This window comes from Bos javanicus, chromosome 3, assembly GCF_032452875.1.
Source record: "Bos javanicus breed banteng chromosome 3, ARS-OSU_banteng_1.0, whole genome shotgun sequence".
Taxonomy (NCBI): Eukaryota; Metazoa; Chordata; class Mammalia; order Artiodactyla; family Bovidae; genus Bos; species Bos javanicus.
In genome coordinates this window covers 75,342,777-75,359,557 of record NC_083870.1, presented here as the reverse complement: position 1 = coordinate 75,359,557, position 16,781 = coordinate 75,342,777, and the positions used below count along the sequence as shown (strand labels likewise).

Below are 16,781 nucleotides of genomic sequence, written 5' to 3'. Positions count from 1 at the left end.
AGTGTACTAACTTCTATAGATTTTTTAAAATTAATTAAAAGGGCCAAATGCTGTCAGTTATTGTATTTTCATGATAGGTGGGAAGTAGAGATTATACTGATGAAAACCATCTGATGACAAGATATGCAAAATGACTTAATTTTTAAATGAAAAATTTTTTAAATTTTTAAAAATTTTTAAATTCTGTAGAAAAAAACTGAACCACTTGGAATAACTTCAGATGTACTTACTGAAGGGTAGCCACAGTGCAGATATCACTAGAATATTCTATAAATATTTAGGTATATCAGATAAATAGCGTTAATAATTCAAGCATAGTTCCTTTAGTTTCATTATGAAATTTCATCAGTTTAAAATGTAATTTTTAAGAACCAACAAAAGAGAATATTTGGATTCACATACAAAATGAGTAGTTTAACTAAATTAATAAATTCAATCATCCACTGGTCAGATTGAATGACTTTTTGACCAGCTCTTTTTCTGAGTGCCATAATTATGCCTGTAAGACAGAAAAAAAAATAAATAAAACAACTGATTTTCACTTTAACTTCGCAGGGCATTAGTTTTAAGGCAGAATTAGAAGCTAGTATTTGTCTTTTGTGTATGCTAATCTCACAATGTGAAAGAGACCATGAGATTTGCAGCTGACAAAATTTAAGACCTCACTGTTTGAAATTTTTGAATTAATAGATCACTACTGATAAACATTTGTCCAGAGTCACTACAATCATGATATATAAAAGATAGGTTCTATGCCTATGAGACAGCAACAAATGTAAAACAGAATGTTATCTTTGCTTTTTGTGTTTTCTGTAGTTTTGGATGGTACTCATTATGTTCATAACTAACACTGTTTACTGTATGCTTCTGTCTGATCAAGTGCATGTTTAAAAAAGAAAGTTACCGTTTGCCTGCATAAAGTTAAATGTTATAAATTTAAACATGTTCATGTAATAATCAGTTTGTTGAGCATGTGTTCACATCCTGTCACATGATTATTTCCTCTACTCAGAATGCTGCTTACAAACACAACACAGTTAACCTTGGCATGCTGCCCTATGGAGGTATTTCAGCAATGCATGCAGGCAGAAGCATGACTTTAAACTTGCAGACTAAGTCTAAATTTGATCTACAAGAACTACCTCTTCAGAAAGTAAGTATGGACTGCCCTACATGTGTCAGCATACCAAAGCCAGTTAATGTTGTTTGTTCACGTAATGTGTTTAGGCTGTATGTACAATCCTGCTTACAGACTCTCAGGAGTCCAAAAAGCATAAGGGCAAATACTGTAGAGCCCATGCTCTTAGCTGCTCAATGAATATTGATAGCTAGACTGATTATCAGGTTCCTACTCAACAGCTTTGCTTTTTGGATTGAGCAGGTACATGGCTTCTTGTGTTGCTTTAAGATTCATTTTTCTTATTATTCATATTCTTTTTCTTTTATTCTTTGCTTTTCTTTCTTTCGTGTGTGTGTATATGTATATATACACATGTTGACATTTTTTTTTTACTTTTTGGAGACAGTCCTATACTCTCTTACTGATGCATTCTGAGAACAGAAAGAAAAATTATGATTGGATTTTAGTTGGAACAGTCCTAGAGCCCTATGTTAGAATGACAATTAAGTCATTAGCACTTCTAAAAGCTTCATTAGCCCATTTTTGGGGAAACAAATTTGTGGCTTAACTAGCAAATTTTTACTCATCCTAGGTTAATGGGAAAGTAGCAAGTTGACATGGTTTTAAATGAAAACGTAGACTCCTTTGAAAAGGCGTATATGATAAGAGAAAATATTTCCATTGTCCAAGGACCATTTCTGCTTGTTTTATTCAGGCAAAACAGAAAATGTCCATTATACCTGTTTAAATTGACTAATGCAATCTGTCTTAATTGCATTTCAATGGAGACTAATGAGTCATTTTCGCACAATTATGCCATTATGACTATATTTTAATGTAGTCATTAACCTAGTAAGTTTTTATTAAAAAAAAAAAAAGAAACGCCAAAGTAAGGATAGTAGAATGATGGGAGCCTCCAAACCCTCTTCTCTTAATTAATGAACATATGAAACAAACTACCCTCCCAGCAAAATGAATGTCATAAGACCTCAAACTCATATTTTATTGTCAAATTAGTCTTAATAACAGTCCCTAACTCTGGATACTTTGCTTCCTACTCTGAGGAGAGTAATAAAATCATCAAGACATTTCTATTCATAGCTTTTTTTTTTTTTAATCACCCATGATCACTTAAAAAAAAACTGACTTAATTGAGAATTTCTGTAAGTTATTTTCTCTGTCCTCAGTCTCCTGTTGCAGAGCCAGTATTGTATGCAAAAGTCTCTCCAGGAAGAAAAATGCCTGATCTGTGGCCAGTGCCTATGTCAGTGACAGAACACTCGCTCTCTGAGAAATTTCAAAGTGGTAACTTGAGGTCACTGAACTCAAAATTGAGACTGAGTGTTGTTGGCTCCAGCACACTACTATCAGTAAGACCCTTTTCCCTGGAGTCTCTCCTTTAATGGAGCCTGTTCTTAATGTCTTCTTAGATGCTCAGGGCTCATACTCTGCCCTAAAAATAAACCAATGTTCATGAGAGCCTTGAAACTCATTTGCACTAAGGAACAGATGAGCTATCACCAACTTAAACAGACAACTTTCCTGGAGGGCTTGTCAATTAAATAGAAATCAAACCCTTAAGTCACAATGATAGAATTTCAGAATGCAAAGAGCAGATTAGAAGGTCTTGGTATGAAAGAAGCTATTGCTTGAACTCCTTGAAATTATTGTATGGACAGCCCCTAATTTTACTTAGTTTTATTGCCCTGTTTTCTTGTCAATCTATAGAATAATATACACATATTCAGTGCCTGAAAGGGCTTCCCTTGTGGCTCAGCTGGCAAAGAATCCGCCAGCAATGCGGGAGACTTGAGTTTGATCCCTGGATTGGGAAAGATCCCCTGGAGAAGAGCAAGACTACCCACTCCGGTATTCTGGCCTGGAGAATTCCACAGACTGTATAGTCCATAGGGTCACAAAGAGTTGGACGTGACTGAGTGACTTTCATTTCAGTGCCTGAAAAATGGTAATATACTTGAAGCACTGTTTCTCATTGTGTACATTATTCTCCAGATATAAATTAAATAGCTCTTTGCTGCTGTATTAATTTTATGATGTTGTTTGGGGTACCCTATAGAATGGATTCATTAACTATTCTTGTTGTTCAGTTGCTCAGTTGTATCTGACTCTTTGCAAACCCATGGACTGCAGCACACCAGGCCTCCCTGTCCTTCACCATCTCCCAGAGTTTGTTCAAACTCATGTCTATAGAATCAGTGATGCCATCCAACCATCTTATCCTCTGTCATTCCCTTCTCCTCCTGCCTTCAATCTTTCCCAGCACCAGGTTCTTTTCAAATGAATTGGCTCTTTGTATCAGGTGGCTGAGGTATTAGAGCTTCAGTTTCAGCATCAGTCCCTCCAATCAATACTCAGGGTTGATTTCCTTTAGGATAGAGTGGTTTGATCTCCTTGCAGTTCAAGCGACTATCAAGAGTCTTCTCCAGTCCAAAAGCATCAATTCTTCAGCACTCAGCATTCTTTATGGTCCAACTCTCACATTGGAAAAACAATAGCTTTGATTATACGGACTTTTGTCAGCAACATGATGTCTCTTCTTTTTAATATGCTGTCTAGGTTCATCATAGCTTTTCCTCCAAGGAAAAACGTCTTTTACTTTCATGGCTGCAGTCACTGTCCTCAGTGATTTTGGAGCCCAATAAAATAAAGTCTGTCACTGTTTCCATTGTTTCCCCATCTATTAGCCATGAAGTGATGGGACTAGATACCATGATCTTAGATTTTAGAATGTTGAGTTTTAAGCCAGCTTTTCACTCTCCTCTTTCACTTTCATCAAGAGACTCTTTGGTTCCTCTTAGCTTTCTGCCATTATAGTGGTGTCATCTGCATATTTGACATTATTGATATTTCTTGCAGCAGTCTTGATTCCAGCTTGTGCTTCATCTAGCCCAGCATTTCACATGATGTACTTTGCATATAAGTTGAATAAGCCAGGTGACAATATACAGCCTTAATGTACTCTTTCCCAATTTGGCACCAGTCCATTGCTCCTGTCCAGTTCTAACTATTGCTTCTTGATCTGCATACAGGTTTCTCAGAAGTCAGGTAAGGTGGTCTGGTATTCCCAACTCTTTAAGAATTTCCCACAGTTTGTTGTAATCCACACAGTCAAAGGCTTTAGTGTAGTCAATGAAGCAGATGTTTTTCTGGAATTCCCTTGCTTTTTCTGTGTTCCAATGGATGTTGGCAATATGATCCCTGGTTCCTCTGCCTTTTCTAGATCCTACTGGAACATCTAGAAGTTCTCAGTTCATGTACTGTTGAAGCCTAGCTTGAAGGATTTTGAGCATTACTTAGCTGGCATGTGAAATGAGTGCAATTGTACAACTGAACATTCTTTGGTATTACCCTTCTTTGACCTTTTCCAGGCCTGTGGCCACTGTTCAGTTTTTCAAATTTACTGACATATTGAGTGCAGCACTTTTATATCATCTTTTAGGATTTGAAATAGCTCAGCTGGAATTCTATCACCTCCACTAGCTTTGTTTGTAATAATGCTTTCTAAGGCCCACTTGACTTCACACTCCAGGATGTCTGGCTCTAGGTGAGTAATCATACCATCATGGTTATCCAGGTCATAAAGACCTTTTTTGTACAGTTCTTCTGTGTATTCTTGCCACCTCTTCTTAATATCTCCTGCTTCTGTTAGGTCTATACCACTTCTGTCCTTTATTGTGCCCATCTTTGTGTAAAATATTCCCTTGGTATCTCTAATTTTCTTGAAGAGATCTCTAGTCTTTCCCATTCAACTGTGGCTCTAAGATGATCTATGGGTGGCACAGATCTTCTCTGGTGGCCCAGTGATAAAGAATCTACCTGCCAGTGCAGGAGATGCGGGTTTGATCTGTGGGTCAGGAAGATCCTGTGGAGAAGCAAATGGCAACCCACTCCAGTATTCCTGCCTGGGAAATTCCATGGACAGAGGAGCCTGGAGGGCTACAATCCATGGAGTCACAAAAGTAGACACTACTTAAAAAACTAAACAGCAACAAGATGATCTGTAACAGAAATGTTGCAGAATTATAATACTTGGAGATATTGCAAACTTCCCAATTGAGCAAAGAGATGATCTAAAGGAATTCTCTTTGGAAACTGTATTAAATTGCAAACCAAGAATAAAAAAGTATGGAAAAGAAACTGAGGAATATATGTATGTAGACACACACACGTATGTAGAACTGAATCACTTTGCATACAGCTGAAACTAATGTAATGTAAATCAACTATGGTGCCTGTGTTCTAAGTCACTTTAGTCATGGCCAACCTAGGACCCTGTGGATTATAGCTTGCCAGGCTTCTGTGTCCATGGGATTCTCCAGGCAAGAATACTAGAGTGGGTTACCATGCCCTTGTCCAGAGGATCTTCCCAACCCAGGGATCGAACCCACATCTCTTATGTCTTCTGCATTGGCAGGCAGGTTGTTTACCACCTGGGAAGCCCCAAATCAACTATACTTCAGTATAAATAAATTACTATGCTGCCATCCAGCTTCACATCAAAAGAGAATATCAAGTATTGAAATAGCCTATCTCAAAATGAATTATCACTAATACTTTATTGTTTGGTGGTTCAGATGGTAAAGAACCGCTTGCAGTGAGGGAGACCCAGGTTCGATCCCTGGGTTGGAAAGATTCCCTGGAGAAGGAAATGGCTACCAGTTCCAGTATTCTTACCTGGGAAATCCCATGGACAGAGTAGCTGGTGGGCTACAGTCCATGGAGTCACAAAGAGTCGGACACGACTGAGCAACTGACACTTTTCATTCATACCAAAAACAACAACAACAGGAGAAGAGAGAGGGCAAGGATGGAAAAGAAACAAAATTACTACTCCATTGCCCCCAAATTATTATATGACCCAAATGATCACTTTAAGGCCTATAAAATGTAGGCATCTGGACAACTTTCCTCCCCTACTGCTATTGCAAAACATTATCAGGTGTATGCACCGGATGCTTAGTCAGTTTCAAAATTACTCCAGGGACTCCTTTCTTTCCAACCTAGGTCTCTGCCCTTTTGCCTTTGTGCTCAGATACATCTCTCCCACAGAGCTTATTAATTATAAAATTTGTTTGCTTTTCCTGGGAAACTTTAGGGTTAACCTTTCTTAAGGTTCAGCCTCTCAGAGTCTCCCTTCTGGCTCCACTGACCCATTGATAATCAGTCCTATGACTAAAGCTCAATTTCCGGAAACTCTTCTCACCAGGAAAGGAGATAGGTAAAAATTATTTTCCTTTGATTTACAAGTATATAAAAATCTATTACGACACTCTCACCTTACCACTTAAAATAATACATATTAGCATCAGCTAGGAGAAGGCAATGGCAACCCCACTCCAGTACTCTTGCCTGGAAAATCCCATGGACGGAGGAGCCTGGTAGGCTGCAGTCCATGGGGTTGCTGAGGGTCGGACACGACTGAGCAACTTCACTTTCACTTTTCACTTTCCTGCATTGGAGAAGGAAATGGCAACCCACTCCAGTGTTCTTGCCTGGAGAATCCCAGGGACCGGGGGAGCCTGGTGGGCTGTCGTCCATGGGGTCACACAGAGTCGGACACGACTGAAGTGACTTAGCAGCAGCAGCAGCAGCTATTTAAATATCATGAGAGCCTCTAAATGATTGTTAGCCATGAGAATTGCACTAAAATATAGAGTAAGATCAAAATATAAACATTTTCAGTAGATAAAATTAACAAAACTGTTCATTCTCCCTTGAAAATACTGGAGCTGTCTTTTTATTCATAAAATTCCTGAATGATAACACTGCCTCTCTATTTATGTGCTATGGTAAATGATGCTGAGTTGTTCTAGAAAGAATGAATGAAGTGTCCTAAGGAACTGAAGTAAATGCTTTCATGTATTGCCAATTAAGCACTGGATAGGGAATTGCAGCATCCATTTTTTATAGATGGTGCCTTTGCCAGGGAATATTCAGAAGCTGAAATCCAGGCCTTTTCCCCACACTCTCTGCTGGCAAGACTTAACTTCTTGTAATTAGGAGAAAGGAGAATCCTTTTGTATTTTTTCTGTTACACTGAAACTGTCTTTTTGCAAGTTATGTACCCAGAGAGAACACCTTTGTGTGATTGCTACCTCTCTACTCCCTCATGGTAATTGACAAAAAGATGCTATTTGTATTAATACTACCTGAAGTCCTGATTCAGCAATTTATTTATTTTTTTCAGTTTGCTGATTTTTTTTTTTTAAGGCTACCAAAATGTGTCTAATTCTTTTTTTTTCCAAATTTTCTTTTAGGCTAACTTGTAATAAACTAGTTAGAGGATATAACTGTTTTTTGATGAAGATTAAAGAACTCTGCACTTGATAAAGCATTTAAACAACGAATATTTAAGTGGATAAAAAGAAAAGGCTCTCCCAGATTTTGATACATGTTTTGAATATTTCTATTTTTTTATATTTCTTATATTCCAAGTCTAGTATTATACATTTTTTATGGATTACAAACTAAATATAGGCTTTCTGTACTGTAAATAGTAAATTACAGTTTCTATGGTAACTTTATAGAATCTCTTGATATTAACAGAATGCAAATAAAAACCATAAAAATTAGTTTGATAAATTAATTTCTTTTTTAACATTTTCATTTTTTTGATGCTTATTCTAATTTCCTGAAAGATTTCATAGTACTTATTACCAGAACATGTAAGACATACACATGTGCTATTGAATTATAAATTATTAGTATTCTGTCTTTATTTATTTATTCATTTATTCATTCATTTATTCATTTCTCATTTATAACTGCCTCTCCAAAAAGCATTTAAGGTCACTTTCTGTGACTTTATTAATGGTTCAGTGTGCTTCTTCGGATGTGCTCTGTTGTAAATGAGCTTAGCTAATGTCTTGAAATTTTATGTTATCAAAAGAAATATAATATTGCAAAATGTCAGTTCAAACTGTCATTTTTATTATCCACATTAATGGTGGGAAAAATAGATATCTTGATAGGAGAAGAATAAAGACTAAGATTTATTGAAAATCGACTATGTACCTAGTACCATGAGATACTTTAAATGTATTTTTTCACACAACCCTCACCAAAAACCATAAATGGAAGTATTATCTCCATTGTATAGAATAGGAAACACAAAAGAATACACAAATAGAATGTATTGACTAATCCAAAATATATCACAGCCCAAATCATCCCCTATGGGCTATAGAAACAGTACTTTCTTATTTAGCTGAGTTTAATAAATGCTAGTAGTTACCTTCCACTCTTCAACATATGCTTGCATTTCTTGAGCACTCAGTATCACCAAGAAATATGTTTGGTAGCAATAAAAGACCAAAGGTTGTGAACCTAAGAAAATTGCAAGTTACTCATCCATGCTACTGCTTTTCCAGAGATATGCAAGACTAGGAAAGAAATCACTGGCCTTTTCCAACACCCTATCTGCAGGTGTCCGGCTGCCAATATAAATAGTGTGGTCTCTTCTGCACTGGAGAAATAGATAATTTTTTTCTTGTTCTTTTTTTTAACTTCTACCACCATAATATTATTCCATAGCTCCTACTACTTATTGGCTATTGAAGCAGACACTAATATAAATTATAATTTCAGGGGAAGAGAAGTTGAAATTATGGGAACATGTATTAAATAATATTTTAATATAATTTTGCCTGGAAGAAGATGACCTCACTGTTTTATTAGTTGATACTCATTCTACTATCATTGAATTAGAGAATGTTTGCACATAAACTCTTTAAATTTCTAATGTCCTTTCTTATAGATATATGCACATTACTCAGGATCAGATAGTTCCAGTATCCAACATGTATTCATTCACCCGAGTTCCAAGGTTTATTTATTTAATTCCAGTTCTGTTTTGTTTGCTGAAAGCAAAGCAAGATTTATGTAGAACCTTGAGTTAATGTATGCCTATAGTTTCTCTTGATTTTGCTGCATCTATTATTGGCTACCTATCACTCAGGAAGGATTCACTTATCTTTCTAATTATGAAAAAATCCTTCAGTCTGTAAATCCACATAATTCCTCATAGACAATGACTAAAACTACCAAAATAATCTTGTACTCATACAGATGCTTCCTCACCATTATAATGAAACAATAGCTTAAAGATCATCTGGATATTACATTACCATCTTCAGATTGATATCTGTGAAATCATAATGATGTAGATTCAAGCTTGATGTATATTTGTCTTTATGACCTACATTTTTTCAGAAAAAGAATAATATAACAATAATTTCACTGAAAATACTTTGGGGAAAGTTGTTTTCAACACATTTGTTAACTATGTGCCTTTGTGAACTATGTGCCAATTACTAAGCAAAATAATCCTTGAGTTCTTAAGTAATATATCCCAAGACCTTTGCAAAGTGCCAAATTCTAATACTATTCTGATATAATTCTTCCAGCTAATTGCCATAAGTTAATTTCCCAAGCTTGCAATGCCCCCACCAATTAACAGTCAAGAGCAAACCTTCAGGAGCAGCTAAGCCCATTTACTCATATATGTGAATCCTGTACATACACATATACTCACAAAGAGGCACGCATATGCACACATGCATGCATACAACTCATATACATGCTTGTACATACACAGATATATAGACACACAAAGACACATATATTCATACACATTATGTCTCAGCAAAATCAGAAATTACTTCTTCCAATGGAGGCTTGTGATCATTCGCAGTAGTCAAAATCACAAATGTTAAATCTGCAAATGTTTGCAGTTGTTTTTTGGACTAGTGTCTGTTCAGCAAAACTTCTTCTAACGTTACTGAATTTCTTAAGTGTAATTTCTGACTTTTAAGTAAATCACACTGACCATTTTCTCTTTTATTTTGAAATATTAAGGATCTGCAGAATTTAGAAGCTTGAAGAAATCCTATATTGTGATGCTTTTCCATATATTTTATGTTTAATTGGTTATATGTGGTGAGGAAAAGACTAATTCTTAATCTTTTAAAGTATCTAAAGAAAATAACTCGAATGTGATACTAAAGATAATTGAATGAAAACTGAACTCAATTGGTTATGTTCTTTGAAATAATAAATGATAGCTTCATTATTCTTTTTACACTTTTTGGTTGCTCCTTTTAACATTTCATAAAATTTTAACAACTAAACAACTGCATTTTTGGACAGTTCAGGAGCACTTTATTGAAAGTATTTTTTTTTTGGTAAATAGCTATACTTATTCCTTTTGATAAAAAATGTGAACCCACTACATAATTCTCTTTTGGATTCCTCCCTCCCAAACATAAATAAATGTTTTCACAGTATTTCCACGTTTGAAAACCAAAGTCACTCCTCAAGTGTCTTACTTAAGAGAAACAAAGAAGCCAGAGCATTCTGGAAATGAATAAAGGAAATTGCTTTCAGGAAATTCCTTTACTCTTGTTGTCTAGTCAAAGTATTTTTTTTTTTTCATGTGTCTGTGTATTTATGTTCTCTTTGGCTCCTGTAACATACAGAAATTGATGGAGTTGTTCTAATTTTAAAAAGAGAAAGATTAATCGGTAAATGAATGAAGAATCTATATCATCATGATCTTAGGATTTTGACTAAGGGTTTTAGCCTTTTTAACATTAAAAAGAATCTTGCAAGTTCAGTTGTTCTCTGTGACTAAGAGTCATGTCGGGGCAGCTGACGGAAGTTTAGTAGAGGAAATAGTGATAAAGATGGGAATGAAATGGAGAAAAAAAGGATTATTTGTGCTTAATTCTGGCCACTTTGCAAAACTGTGTTCCACAGACCGAGCTAGTTGAATATATTTATAATCCCGCTTTACTGGCAAAGAAATCAAACCAGCAATGACATGCATACTAAAAATTCAAAAAGAAAACTGTCCAGTAGTGCCCACTCTGCATAACTGTATTTTAACTGCTTAATTTAAAAAATTTTATTTTTCATAATATTAGCTAGAAAAATTATGCATGGACATATATAAACACTAATCTCTAAAAGATAAAGATTAGAAAATTAATGCTTGAAATCAGGCAGATGGTCATTGAAGAGCTGTCTGGTTATTTTCAAGTAATATATATGTCACATATGTTAAAGTGAAGTCACTCAGTCGTGTCCCACTCTTTGTGACCCCATGGACTGTAACCTACCAGGCTCCTCCATCCATGGGGTTTTCCAGGCAAGAATACTGGAATGGGTAGACATTTCCTTCTCCAGGGGATCTTCCCAACCCAGGGATCAAACCTGGATCTCCCACATTGTAGGGAGATGCTTTAACATCTGAGCCACCAGGGAAGTCATCTTAAATATGTTAACCTGTATCTGATTTTCAAGCAAACACAGGTAAATTCATTCCTAACTAACCCAGGAGCCTCAATTCACTACCTTTTTCTCTTTTTTCATACTTTCTAATACTCATAAAAAAGGAATTCACACAGTCAAAAATACAAGAAGAAAACTGAATTATTTCCTTACTTTCACTATATCCACTAGACCCCAGAAAAATTTCACCTAAATTTTAATTAATTTTGTCATAGTAAATATTATTTTTAACAGTTCCAAGCAATGCTTTTTAAAAATGCATGTAATCAAAATGCAGATAGGATCATTATATAATTGTTTTATAAAGGAGAACAGTTAGGACCACTCAGTATAACTGGATGAAGCCTGGCAAGCCATGCATCTGCACCATATTATGAAGAGAATGGCCCAGTTCTCTCATTCCAGGGTTGGAGGACAATTCTTCACACCAAGAACTGCACATACACTCTCTAACCAGACTTTCTCTATCCATAGGGATCCTCCAAAATATGTGGGGTAAATGGCATAAGAAACACTGACTATAATATCTCACCATATAAGAATTCCCCAGGAAATCAGGCAGTACTTGTATATCCTATAGGCTCAAGGAGAAAAAAGTCTATACAAAAAGTTAATCTGCTTCGACAGGAAAAATATCCCACCACTGTAGCCCTCCATAGGAGGCTTTCTCTTGGTGTATGATTCCTTCTGTTACTTAGATCAGATTACAAATGCCTCCCAAAATATATACTAGTAATAATAACAGAGACAGGAGAATTGTTATTTGTTAAAAAATAATAAGCAGTTAACCAGCCAAAAATAAAATATATATGAAGAGTTTAATCTTTAATATATAAATGATCTACATAAATAAATTTGGAGTCAAAACAATTATGATTTATTTAAACCAAAATTCTAACAGCCCAATACTTTTTGATATGTTAGTTTTTCCTCTAAGTGATCTATAGATAATGTCATAGTACCATGAATCTCACACTATGCTAGTGTTAACATCATTGTAGATTAGTGCAAGACACATTCTCCCAGAATCAGTACAGCTTTATAAAATTTGTTTTAGATTATGGTTTGGAATATTAGAAATTACATACTGTGTACTGTATGGTTTCAGTTTATATTCTAAATGCTAAGATCATACTAAAGAAGTAACTTAAGCAACTTTTAAATGTGGTTTTAACAATTGGTTAATTTTATTCTGATTATTTTTATTCCAGTACTGCAAATTTAAACTTATCTTTAAAATTCAGTAAATAACTCTAAGATGGTTATTTTAATTGAATTCCTCATTGCTTCCAAAAAGCTATTAATTTACAATTCTTATCAAGTAAATAGTGGATAAAAGTACCTCCAGTTTAGGATATATGTTTTTCTGCAATTTAAAAAAAGTAATTTTACCATAATCATTAGGGACTCTTTTCAGAAAACTATGATAAACTTCTATTACATCACTAAAGAATGCCATACCATTTTTGCAATAGACCCCGTCCCAGCAAAGCAACATTTTAGACAATGGACAAGAAGATGTTTCTCCTAGTGGCCAATGGAATCCTTATCCTCTTGGGAGGCGGGATGTACCTCCGGACACCATTACTAAAAAGGTAACCAATTTCAAATTAATGACACAAACCATGAACCTTGCATATCCATTGTAATATGTAATCCATATCTTGTGTCTTAACATCATTTCTAACTTTGTGATAAATTTAGGCTAAACACTATCCTACAATAGGGAGTTTGGCTAACTGTAAGTGTGTTGAAAAAAATGAAAAGTGAATATTGCCAAATGTTCAGAGCTGGTAATGAATTTTTATAAACAACATCCTGCCACCTCTCTGAAAATTTATCACCTCTTATTAATGCCTGACACCCACCTTTGAAGTACAAGTGCAGGAAATTGTATAGTGTATACTTTCTGAGCTCTGATTCAGCATCATAGTGTAACCAATTTGTAAACAATGAAATTTGACCACTAAAAGATTGATTCATCACCTGTAAAATCATAGCAACTCATTCATTCTGTCATTCATTCATTAAACACTTAATGAGCAACTGTATGTATGAAGCAGCCCTACTGTGTGTTGAGGTCTTGCTAGATGTTAGGGTGCAAAAATGAATAAGATATAGTGTGGTGTCTTACCTCTAGAACCTGTTAGTCTGGTGAGATAGGCTGAGTGATAAGTAGGTGATTATAATACTTCATGTTAAATCACCATTAAAGGAGTAAAAAGAAAGTGCTAACTGAGAAGATAACTGCAACATATATGAAGGACAAGAGACTAATATTCCAGAATATATTTTTTAAAACTCCTACCAAAAATATGAAAAGATGGATAACACAATACCAAAAGTATGGTAAAAATAAAAGCAATTGGGAGAGTAAATTAATATTAAAACTGAACTTTTTATCAATCAGGAAAAAAGCAAAAAGATGTTATTTTAAACCTACTAGACTATCAAAAATTAAGGAGTATGAAACTGTAAGCTGTTTCCAAGTATAAGAGTAGTGGGCACTCCTTTATACCTCTTGAAAGAGTATAAAACACAATCACATTGACAATAAATTTTCTTATAAAAGCTGAATATGAATATATCCAACATTCCAACAATTGCCCTCCTAAGATATCCTAGCAAAATTCTTGTGTATGTCATTGAAGATACTTGTAAAGCTTACAATGGTAGAAAACTGGATAAATCTGTCTATTACAAAGAATGTGAGAAAGTAAATTCTGTTATTTACACAAAGGAATATTTTGCAGCAATGAACACTTGTTAGCTATAATTAGGATAACATGTGTAAACTTTAGAAGCATAGTTTGAGTGAGGAACAAGTTTCGGGTGATGGCATACATCAAGAGCAAAAAATAAAGCAAATGTAACTGAATCAGTTAAAAAGAGTTCCATATTTATGTCTCAAAAACAAGTAAAACTAAAATATATTATTTAGGCATAAGTATATGAGTGAGAAAACTTTTTATAAGGGAATGGTTAGCATAAAATTTAGGATTATGGTTGTCTCTAAAGAGATAGGATCTAGGGATAGGATGATCAAGGAGAAAGCTGATAGTAGTAGTAGTAGTATTCTGTTTCTTCAGCTGAATTGTGGTTCTTAACTCTAGTTCTTAAGCTCATGAATGTTCATTTTGTAATTGTGCTTCATAACATATATTCTACACAATTTCATACTTTCTTTGTAACTTAAGTGATTTTTTCCATTGATGAATGTTTCAGTGCTTTTTTAAAAATATACATTAAATGTCAAATTATTTTACCCAAAATAATTGTTAATATCCTGGTTTGCAGGTGTTACACATGTTATTAATCTGCCTATTGAGCAATATCCAGCACTGCAGATAAATACAGTCCTGTGAGGATGGAATACAGGGCTGGGAGAGCACCTGGAAAGGACACCTATTTAGTAAAGAAATTGAAGAAAGTTAAGAGAGAAGGAACGGAGTAGGCAGTGGCACCCCACTCCAGTACTCTTGCCTGGAAAATCCATGGACAGAGGAGCCTGGTAGGCTGTGTCCATGGGGTCGCTAAGAGTCAGAAGGACTGAGCGACTTCACTTTCACTCTTCACTTTCCTGCATTGGAGAAGGAAATGGCAACCCACTCCAGTGTTCTTGCCTGGAGAATCCCAGGGACGGGGGAGCCTGGTGGGCTGCTGTCTATGGGGTCGCACAGAGTCGGACACGACTGAAGCGACTTAGCAGGAGCAGCAAGAGAGAAGGATGGTGTGAAAATAAAGCCAGGAGTATAAGCATAAACCAGACTATGCTGAGCTTTTTCCTGAAAGAAATGGGAAGAAGTGTTTTAAACAGGGGAAAGCCATCATTAAATTTTTACCTGAAGAGCACTTTGACAGGTTTTCTGAGAAAGAATTGGAAAGGAGAAAGATTTGAGGCCATGGAACAATTTACAAAGCTTCTCTTGTAATCCAAGGGAGAGTGGATGGAAGCAATGAGTGGTAGAGAGGAAATGCAAAGACTTGGTATATTCTTAAAAGATGGAGCCAACATGATCTTGTGATTGACTGTACATAGGGCATAAAAGACAGATAATAGTTCTAAGATTGATAACCAGGTTTCTAATTTGTATGAGTCATGATGTGCCTTTCACTGAGGTGGGGTGGCAAAACGAGTAACAAGTGGAAGTGGAAGAGAGGAAGGGAGTTTAAGTTTTAATATGTTGATTTAAGACCTCCCTGGAAGGTCAGTGCTTAAGACACCATGCTTCCAAAGCAGGAGGCAGGAGTTCAATCCCTGCTCAGGGAATTAAGAGTCTACATACTATGCTGTGCAACAACAAAAAAAAGTTAAAATGTTGATTTGAGATATCTTCTAGAAAATCTGAGTGGAAATTTTCAGTGGATATTTAGATATATTTTTCAGGAGTTCAGGAGAGAAGTCTTAGTTGATGATACAAATTTAGCAATCATTAAAACATAAGTCATAACTGAGTTATGAATAAGACAGAAGACACAGAGCTCCACGGAACACCAACATATGACATATTCTTAGAATTACAGAGAAGAAATGGCTAAAGATTTTATCAGTAAGGTTTTTTCTACCACAAGCTATAGAAAACTTTAGTCTTGAACATTAAAGAAATATTTCACTAACATAAGTAGACAAATCTAGGCTGAGCCTCAGATTAACCTTCAGTTAGATAACTGGAAAAGAGCCTGATGCTGGGAAAGACTAAAGGCAAAAGAAAAAGAGGGCAGCAGAGGATGAGATCATTAGATAGCATCACCAATTCAACGGACATGAACTTGAGCAAAACAGTAGAGGACAGAGGAGCCTGGCATGCTGCAGTCCATGGGGTCGCTAACAGTTGCACTTGACAACTGAACAACAAAGATAATTTTAAATACTTGGGGTTTTTCCCCTCTCCACTCTTCCATTCATATTGTTGGCTCTATCCTAAAATTGGTTCCTCTCATAATTATCAGATGGCTACCTATGACAGTTGAAGATAACAAGCTTCCTCTTTCAAGTTTATAAGGAGAGAGAACCAAGTTTTCAGTAGCTGTCTCTTACAAGCAAAGCCTTTCTTCCCTAAATCTCCCAACAAGCCTCTTTTTACATCTCACTGATCCAAAATAGGTAAGGATTTCTCACCCATAGCAAGATGAATAAAACTATATGATTGGCTTTGACTGGTCATTTGGAGTAGAATAGATGGGGCTTTCCACTCCAATGACAAGTAAAAAGCTGTAGAAGGAAAAAACAAAGAAAAGTGACAGCATCTTGGAACTAAAAAAAAAAAAAAAAATGTTAAAAGAAGGAAGGGTCAACAGTATCACATGGTGCCAAAAAAATCAAGCAAGGTATTACTAAAGACTTTGACTT

At 35.5% G+C, this 16,781-nt stretch overlaps 1 protein-coding gene across 1 annotated transcript in view; it reads left to right on the top strand.

Annotated features, from left to right (window-relative positions):
* The window catches only part of LRRC7 (leucine rich repeat containing 7), a 622,375-nt gene that overhangs the window by 521,808 nt on the left and 83,786 nt on the right, over positions 1–16,781 (top strand). The window contains exon 22 of the mRNA XM_061411605.1: positions 12,907–13,026. Within this exon, the coding sequence (XP_061267589.1) occupies positions 12,907–13,026 (120 nt within the window). The remainder of the gene's footprint in view (positions 1–12,906; positions 13,027–16,781) is intronic.